Source organism: Porites lutea, chromosome 8, assembly GCF_958299795.1.
Source record: "Porites lutea chromosome 8, jaPorLute2.1, whole genome shotgun sequence".
Lineage (NCBI taxonomy): Eukaryota > Metazoa > Cnidaria > Anthozoa > Scleractinia > Poritidae > Porites > Porites lutea.
Genome location: NC_133208.1, coordinates 22,416,974 through 22,426,973, shown reverse-complemented (window position 1 = coordinate 22,426,973; position 10,000 = coordinate 22,416,974). Strand labels below are relative to the sequence as shown.

Here is a 10,000-nt window from a genome sequence, read left to right as displayed (position 1 = left end):
TTTGATTTTTTCATTGCCTGCAATTTCAAGAAATTTTATTTTCTTCTTCTGCACGGATCCGTGTGCGTCAAGGGATCTCATAGAGCAAATAACTAGACTTCCTGGAGATATACCCTTTAAAAAACAAGCTCGCACAAGTGTCAGATACGCTTGAAGCTTGTTATCATAATGATCAGGCTGAAAAGCGCAAAATAACAAACGCCTATAAAGTTTTTTTCCTTTCTGAGCTTGCGTGCTAGCGGCATGATGCTCCGTGTTGTTTTAATCTCGCAGTCTACTGCGAATTTCAGTGACGTTACAGTTTAGCCCCTCCAGAGGTTATTAACTCAGTCGGAGGCGTAGAGTCCATATTCTCCACATTTGGCATACCCGATCTCCCTATCAGTCACAGTCTGTTTCCATATAAGGAGCACATTAAGCAACCACCACTGCGACGGCATGTAGCGAAAACGCCAAAAAAAAGTGTATTCACGCTGTCTCAAATTAATTTTTATCACTCTTATTCCATTTCGTTCAAGTTAATTCTCAAATTCACCAAGTTGGTGAATGTTTTTTGGTGTTTAATTCTATTGTAATGTATCTCAATGTAGAAAAAGCAAACAATGGCTTTCTAGATCTAGTCTGAAAGCGTTCCGTGTTTAGTTAAGTTTAAAACACGAACATCAGTATTATCTTTGGTTTAACATTTGAGCGTATAATAAGCGAGAGATTTTTTAACCAGTGATAAAACGCGTGCCTTGCGTTTTTTGACAAGCCTTAAAAAAATTCGAGTTTATTTAACATATATTAAGGGACTTGCCCCGTCCCTTCTCTGTAATAGGTTAATGAAAATGGGCGATGTGCACTCTCGTAATATTGGAAACAGAAACAAGTTAGACATGCCTTCCTTTCGATTCACTGCTGGTCAGCGGCCATGAGCAGTCCGCCTCTGGAATGACTATCCCGAATCTTTAGGTAATATAGCGAATCTCAATCAGCTTAAGGCTGAAGTGAAGAAGCATTATTTCCTTTTTTCATTTTTTCCCAATAAATTTCACATGTTGTAAAGTAGATAATTATGCTTTTAATTATCAAATTGCAATTGTAAAATTGACCGAAAAGCCATTTTATGGGGTCGGCTGATAAATTATTACTATTACTTAATATTTCATTTCAATAGGATTGCTAAATAACGGTTTTCTCCTTTCAATTTAAAATAATAATAATAAGATCGGAACACAAAAGCAGTCTAAATAACAAAGGTTGGTCAGATATGATTATGAAAATACACCGTGCAACCACAAGTACACATTTTAAAGACCTGTAATGTTCACGTGTAGGTGGGTAACCCGCCTGTTCATATAATCTCTCATTTTAATTTGATGAAGTTTACATGATAGGTGGGGATAACCATATGAAAGATTGTAAAGACAGGCGGGTTACCCTACCTAAGCGGGTCACCTCACCTACCTGGGGACCCCGACCTCAATGTAGACAGGCCCTAAGCGTCTACCTGCCTTCACAAAACGGCTATCCAAATTAAAGAAACTTCCACAGTTATTCTGAATCGTACAAGAAGGAAAAACGTTCGAAGATAGTGTCACTACATCTAACTGCGATGCGACGCGACATAATGGGAATTGATAGTTTTGCGGAATTGGGAACCGGTCAGTGACCGGTACATGTAAGAATTGTCTGCGTCTCACTTCACCAACTTATTCTTGGCTCGATGAATAAACAGTCGTGAAATTGGATTAGTCTGGTGATTTCTCAGTTAAAAAACGTAAAAAACTTCGACATTTTGGTGACTAAGTGACTTTCGACTCCCCGCCTTAACATGGCAGAAACAAGTTCAAAGTTTTCCTCTTCTATTGAGAATCTTATTGAGTCACAAATATTTCATACATTAAATGAAGCTGAGTATATATGATGTGAAGAATTATGCAGATCGAGGATGAGCATGCCATCGATTGGGTACTGCCTACATCGACCTCCAAATATGGTAACCATGTGCCGGTTGTGAGGATTTAGCGGCGGGACAGACAATCACAAACGGTGATATATTGCATAAATAATATTGAGAAGAAACGTGCAATATTTCAAGTTTGTAACCCTTTCCAATCTCACTCCCATGCTTCTATTTAAACCATTTTAGTGAGAAGGGTCTAATGACAAAGTGATTTCTGCTAGTTAAACCTTTCACGTATGTAGCATCGCAGTACTATTCGCCTTGTGCAACGGATTTACAACGCTCCATTTTCATATGTTTCTTATAGTGAAGCTTCTTTATCTCTTGTAAAAAATTGGACCAAGAACCCTTTGATGATGCTCAAGGTTTTAAGTTGGCCACTGATCATGAGTCCATCTGATCAGTTTATGGCAGCTAATGGGGTACTTGTCGCAACGTTTCAGTACCTCTTACTTGCTCAGATCGCGACTAAAAATCTTTTTCTTACACTTTTCTACGGAGTACTGAACTCTCTAGTAACAAACTACCATTATCTTAACGCTCCAGCAACCAAAAGAAGTGATGTCTATAAGAATCATAGTCCGTTAATCGCTAGACCGCTGTCGGTCTTCAAATATTCCTTAACATAAGAGGTTACCGTACAAAATCCAGATAGAGTGAGAGGCTCAAACATTTGTTGACGGCTGGTTTAGTCACGTAGGTCACGAAATGAGTATTAGGACAATCCTACGGGACGTAACGACGTTCCCTACGCCGGCATACTGGAGGTCTAGTAAATGGACATCTTCGAAATATTCGGCGAGTTGATTACCTGATGGTAGATTGCACGTTCTGCCATTTCCAGTGTAGGGATTGTTACATGAACAACTAAAAGATCCCACTGTGTTTGTGCATGACGCAAGTGAACTGTGGCAGTTGTGAGTACCGCTGGCGCACTCGTCAATATCTACAACACGAAGAATGCCAAAATGTATTATCAAAACGTTTTTTATTGCTAAGAGAAAACAGAACGAGAAAAACCGACTGAATTATCTTAAGCGCAAATAAAAGAAAAAAAGAACATTAATGTAAGAGCTGCTCGTAAGGTGTTTCCTCATTGGTCGCAGAAACAATAACACATCATTGTTTATCACTATCGAACCAATTAACTTTTAGGCCTCAAAAATGATCACAGTTTCAATCACCATCGTTGCACTTGTCATATAAACTGGCTGCTTGGCTCCGCTTTTCTTTTTGTTTACTAGATACATTCAATACTAAAATTCCAAATTCAAATTCCAGCCTATTCAAAACTTTAACTGTGAAAGGCGAGAGGAGCACAAAAGACTCTTGCATTGCTGTCGTTGCTGTTCACTCTAAAAACAACATATCAAACAAACAAAATTATACTTAAAAGGCTCACCAGTGCATGTGGATCCATCTCCTGTAAATCCTGCTTTACAGGCGCATGCGTAAGATCCAACAGTATTACTACACACCGCATTAACGTCACAGCCGTGAGAGTTGGTAGAGCACTCGTCGATATCTGGCGAAAAAAATGAGGAAGCCTTCTTGTTTAGTGATGCAACAAACTCTTGATCAATAGGGTCATTTACTCTCATTTTCTCTATGCTTTTATCCTGCTTAACTACAATAGGTAATCGTTTATTTTAAACGAAGCGTTTTTCCGGCGATGTGCCTTTATGCTCATGGCATGTAATTTAGGAACTTATGGGAATTCAATGTATAACTTTACATACATTTCTAGTTTCTAGTTTCTTCTCATAATTGTAAGGCCCAGTCCATTTTGAACACGATGTAATTAGTTTAAATTGATTTTTTTTTATAAATTAATATCTATATCTTTGTAAAATAATTTCGCAATTCGCTTATTCCTAAGCGCGACGATTTTATTAATAAAACAGACTTATTATTTAGTTATTTTGCCCTTTTTACATACAAACGAAGGGGGGGGGGAACATTAAATTACACGTAATAAACACAATTTAAGGAAGAGAATCCCAAAAGGTGAGGAAGTTTCAAGAACGATTATAGGTGAGACTTCCTCTTAACCCTACATGACAGAATAGCTATAGTAAGAGGGAATATTCGAGGAAGTAAATTTCCTTTCTAAAATGCATAACGATTCAATGTGAATTTTTATTAAATATAACAGCAAAGTACCCTGTTTCCTCAGTTGGCATACTATAGATCAATTTAGTTAAGATTCGCCCCGGCTTATGTGTAATGATGTCTATTCCTTCCTCATGTTCGTTTTGTTTTGCTCCTCGCGAAGGGCGGCCGAAGTCAGACCTCGAGTGGCCTGGGTTTATAATTTTGTGGTGCAAGGAACGTTTTGGCGATCAAAAAATAGTTCTCGCGACAAATTTTTACAGCAGTTGTATTTTACAGAGAACTTTGAAGGAAATTGGACCATCAACTTCAAAATAAGAGCAGACTGATTGAGATAAAATGAACATTTGTCAGCGCGTCTCACTCGCGCAGACAAGTTTGCTTCATCTCTCAGGACATGTTTGTCAAACGTGCGTTTCAGTTTGAAATCTATCTTTGTTTCGAGGTTAAGCCGAAATAGTGCTAAATATGCTTTAAAATACGCACTTAAAAATCAAATAGGATAATGAAACAAAAAGAAGACAGGAGAGAAAGGAGCCCCAGGTCTTACGATAGATTAGAACCTGGTCACCCAATCAGTTTCCAGCCGGCTGGGCTTGACAATTGTGTATGACCGAGTTGTTTAGTGAAAATTTGCGAGACACATATTTCTAGTTTTACTTTAATTATTATTTCGAACTGTTTAGGTTATATGTCCATCGTTTTCTACATGTTTATATGTAAAGATCGAATATAGAAAATAGAGGCGCACACATCGTTTTGGAAGCGGTTTTTACAACACCGCAACAGTTTACCAGAGCATGTTTTTCCATCGCCTGTGAATCCTCCTTTACATGCGCATGCGTACGATCCAACAGTATTGCTGCAAACCGCATTAACGTCACAGCTGTGAGAGTTGGTAGAACACTCGTCGATATCTGCATGAGAATTGTAAGTTACGTAAAGCATTAGAATAACTTATATTAAATCTACCTGATGGTTTACATCTGGTCGCTAAGGTGATGTATTCATTTTTTTTTTTTTTTGTTCTTGTTTGTTTGTTGTTTTTATGTTTTAACAAATATGGTTTTAGGCTTTTTTCCAAAATGACATGAGCTTTTGCACACAAACATTGCACCTTCAATGGTTTTGTCGACTTGTTTAAGAACCTTAAGATTAGAGTCACTCACAGGAAGGTGTCGTTTACAAAAATTGATCATTAACAGGTCGTCTCTTCGAAAAACAATTTATTGTATGCAATTTCAAAGTTACGATATGTGTAGCTCCATCTGGGCTTATGCGTCGCTTAGGAGAGGTGGTAGAACATGGAGGATCAACTGTATCTCAAATACCATTGCAGGGTTTTCCATCTCCTGTGTACCCAGCATTACACGAGCATTTGTATGAACCCACGGTATTCTGGCAAACGGAATTGATGTCACAGGAATGGGAACCAGTGGTACATTCGTCCAAGTCTAAAAAGTAAGCACAAAGAGGGTTCTTGTCAAACAACATGACTTTTTTTAGTTAATGAAGCTTGTTTAAAAAGAATATACTGTGGTGTAGTTGGGTAATTGACGCACACTGGCAAGGCAACTAAAATGTTTGAAGATAAGAACTTGCAAAAAGGGTCGTAAGCGTGCCCTGAGTTAACGTATGTACTTATGTTCGTTAATAATCTGCAAAGAGGTGTTTAGACAGGGGCACCCAACGTCAATTTTCGGAAAATATCTGTTCGGAAGACGATTTGAGATCTAGAATTTTCGGAACATTTGTTGTAAAATTTCTCGCTTGCCTGCCTCTCCTAGGATTTTCGAACATCTAAAAAATGGTAAAATAGCCCATTTTCAATGGATTTTTACCCAAAAAAGGTCACCTAAAATTTTCGGAAGCCTTTTTTCTGGCTGAAATCTTCGAAAAGGTAAGTTTTAATCCCTATAATTTTCGGATCATTAGACTTTCAGCTTGGAAATCCGAACAGGGGAAAAATTTTTAGGAGATGAAAATAAGCCTATACCTACCGTTTAAACACTAAAATACGTTCATTAATGCTATGTTTAAGTGGTTTTGAACTATATTCTCGTTGGGTGCCCCTGTTTAGAAAACCGGGTTAAAAAGTAAGCGGAGGTTAGCGCAACTTTTCCCGTGGTTCCAACGTATGAACGCTTTCTCGTTCTTCTTTTGATTACGCCGATTTCAGGCTTTTGGGGCCATTTTTAGGTCCATGGACATTTTTAATAATACAAATGTATACGACTTGTTTCCCTATGTTTCTAATAATGAAACTGATTGGTGTTACCCTCTCTTCCATCTGTCTAACCATCTGCCTAACATGCTGTTATTGTGTTTCGATCTTTTTGAATGTAGTTTTAACTCAGTAGATTCAATATCTGGAACATGAAGATTAAGAGATATAAGGTTATAAATCTTCATAGTGCTACGCTTGTTACCTTTAAAACAAGTGTAGTTGTAACAATTAGTACATGGCACATCATTCCAAGTGTAACCACGCCTGGCGCCAAGAGTGTGAACACAGTCTTCGTTTTTCCAGTCGTTCGGTTGCTGTGGGGCCCAGAACCTAAATTTGCTTATTTCTTTGTTTGTCCACACAAAGGAGCCCTCCACACTTCGGTCATTGAGTCCAATCCAAGATCTCTCTCCGTTGTGACGGTGTTGAATGTAGACATTTTCTTCTTGATTGTGAACCGTTACCAAATTGGAACTCATCGTAGAACAGTTTGATTCAGCGGTCAGCCACAAGGCGCATGCACGACTTGTGAAGTAACAGTAGCCACCAAAAAAACTCCATCTTGGCTGGCAAATATCTGTGATAAAGATATGAAACGACTGTGCAGTTTAGAAATCTCCACACAATTGGTCCCTTAAAGAGTGCCTTCTCCACAGGCTTTCCCAAGGCTTAGTAGGGAGAACAGAACAATCGAGAAGCGCGAGAAATGCAGGCAAGCAACGCGAGCGACTGGGGACCGTGAGGCAGCTTCACAAACATCATTCCAACTGCTTGTGCGGCCGATACGCTTAGCAGGAGGAAAAGAGGAAAATAAAACTGACGACGCCAAATTAGAGCAGTATCTACTGATTAAATGGAATAATCAGTAGCAAAAACATTGAACGACTTCCAGAGAGCTAATATTTAAAATGATCGCCTTCCTCTATTAATGAAATGACCCTCGTATATAAGTTATCTCTGTATGCATTCATAATGAATTAGTTGTGAGTAATCAGTAAAACCTATGTGTTGCTAAAAAAAGAATGCCATTAAACCGTTCTTACCTGACAAGACAGTATATGATACAGAGAGAGGGTCGTACTTTGACTTGTACAACTCTTTTAAACACACTCGAGCTCCAGTTGTGTTGACATACTGAAAAATGAGATATGTGACGATGAGAGTGCATTTGATAATGTACAATTGCCTTAATTATTTCGTCTTAGTCTCGACAATATAGTGTACTTTGCAAGTGACTGCCTTCAATACCGTATTAAGTACAGTGTACAGTACTGCCTAGCACTTAAGCCCCGTGCAATTAACCGACACAACACTGTGTGTGTGTGTGTGTGTGGGGGGGGGGGGGGGGGGGGAGAGGTGGGAGGGTGTTCAATCAACTCGCTCGCTACACGATGAGGTGCTAGGAATCTGATTAACATCTTGGTCTTTATTTATTATCTTCTTTGACGCCTGCTAACAATCATAATCTTCTTACTCTTCTTCTCTACTCAATTCTTGCTCTAAACTAAGTCAAATAGCTGACCAAAGCTGGACATGCTTGAGTTAGCTGACCAAAGCTGGACATGCTTGAGTTAGCTGACGGTGGGAATAAAAAAAAGGTGAACTCAGTGTGGGTAATGTTTTGGTATTTCTGAACCTACATGGTTGTGATCAGTAAAAAGCTACAAACCGATGAAAAACTATAACGCTGGTTAACAAGCCAAAACAGGAACTTCAACGAGACTAATGAACCAATTGTCAGCGCTGACATGACAAAAACGGCCACCTATTATAAAGTAGTAATATTCTGACAATTCTTCGTTTTCACTGTCACGCAATAAACACGGCACAAAAAATAAACTGGAAGCCGTCCTGTTGAAGAAGCCAAGAAAATGAAATGTTGTAACAGACTAACAATTTATCCAAATCTCAGGTCTTCTAAGTTATTTGCCTAAACATTTCACGTGCCTTCGTTAGAGCTATGTATGAAGACGCCATATTGGTGGACAGAAACTGTCCACATGCCCTCCGGAAATCAAAAAAAAGGTTTGGAGTTCACTTTTTCTATAAAATGCTCTTCCTTTTCACTCGAGAGCTAGCATACGTGCACAAAAACACATCTTTTAAAACTTGAAATGGTTAAACTGCTGAAAATCAAGAGGAATGACCTTTTTCAATGAAACAGCATTCCTTTTTGGTGTCACCCACTGTGAAAACTCGTGAAAGTTCGAAATGAAACATGCTTCGGTAGTGGAAACTTCTACAAAGATTTATTTTCTATTGATCTTCAACCTAGTGTAAATAAGAATTTCGTAAAACCTGGCTCTTTTGACTTTGCAATCTGATGGCGTCACTGTTAAAACCATCAATAGCAGCGAAAAATATTCCTAAAATGACTTAAAGTAAATCCGCGAGCTGTACTAAAAGATCAAAATAAGAAAACACCCACTAAGAAAAAATCTACACTAACTTTGACCCACTTAATGAAACAAAAAATAAACTTTAAAGATGAGAACATTCTTAAATACTTCACAACAGATGTTACACGTTGTGTCCGTTTACACACCCTGTTACTTGTTGTTGCATGTTGTTGGGAGTTATTGCACAAAGTTTGAAACCGATCAAACTTTCAGCTACGTGCAAACGAGCACAACAACTCCCAACAATGTTGCGTCTGTTTGCACGGAGCTTTAGCTTACTAGGGTGAAGGTATATGTCATTGGAATTGCTTCATGAATTAATGTTGTCAAAAGCACTTGTATTAATGACAATGAAATTAAGAAATGCAAGCTGCATGTTGGTTCACTTATTTTGAATACTGTGACTTAATTAGACCCCTCCTAGAAATAACCGTTAATAGTTTTTCCCTTGACTTAGCAACTGAATTAACGCGGGCGCTAACGCCTCTAAGTTTAATTCATTTATGAAGATTATGTATAGAGATTTAAAAAAAAAATTCGTTCGAGTCGTTTCAGAGATATACAAAAAAGCGTTAAAAGTCCAAATTTGGAACAAGTTGCACTTAGACTCGTGGTGAGAAAACGGGTTAGTTTTCGAGATGGCAAGAACGAAAATACACCAAAACTTCCTACCATCAAAATATTATATTAAGCAGCATTCTGACGCTACTTAAGAATAATTTCAGTCATTTATAACGTATTTATTAAATAATCTATCACGGCTACTTAAAATTTAAGGTTTGAAATACATTTTCGTTTCTGTCGAATTCAAACTTACAGAATTGTTTACTTTTTACGGAGGTTATTTGCTAAACACCAAACTTTAAGTTCCTAGTGTTGGATTTTCAGTAGCTGGTCTAGATTGCGCAAAATTGGGCTTTTATCACTTTCAAAGTTTTTTGTTTATTGTTGTCATAGTAATATCGCTTTTACTAAAACCTACATTTTGACAAATTTCAATCCATAGCTAATTATTGGTGAAAATTTCATACCGATCGGACAAGGAAAAAAACACTTTTAAAGCGACTGAAAAATATCGGTATGGCCTCTGAAAAACTGTATCGAAACACCTTAACTACGCAGAATCGAACTCTGACTCACCTCAACCCAAGCGGTTATGGAATTGTGCATTGGATCCAGGCCTCCCCCACTGGAAGTGTGATTCGCTGAAACAAATACACTTGGGGCATTCTTGTACACTTTGGTAAAAGAAATGTCCTAAATAAGTAAATAAATAAATAAATAAATAAAACAATGAACGCACGTTAAATAGGT

General features: G+C 38.0%; 1 protein-coding gene across 1 annotated transcript in view; it reads right to left on the bottom strand.

Moving 5' to 3' along the window:
- The window catches only part of LOC140946634 (uncharacterized), a 19,665-nt gene that overhangs the window by 3,447 nt on the left and 6,218 nt on the right, over positions 1-10,000 (bottom strand). Inside the window, exons 11-17 of the mRNA XM_073395749.1 lie at positions 9,827-9,943; positions 7,331-7,421; positions 6,490-6,864; positions 5,392-5,514; positions 4,855-4,977; positions 3,351-3,473; positions 2,760-2,894 (exon numbers count right to left, since the gene is read on the bottom strand). Of these exons, the coding sequence (XP_073251850.1) occupies positions 2,760-2,894; positions 3,351-3,473; positions 4,855-4,977; positions 5,392-5,514; positions 6,490-6,864; positions 7,331-7,421; positions 9,827-9,943 (1,087 nt within the window). The remainder of the gene's footprint in view (positions 1-2,759; positions 2,895-3,350; positions 3,474-4,854; positions 4,978-5,391; positions 5,515-6,489; positions 6,865-7,330; positions 7,422-9,826; positions 9,944-10,000) is intronic.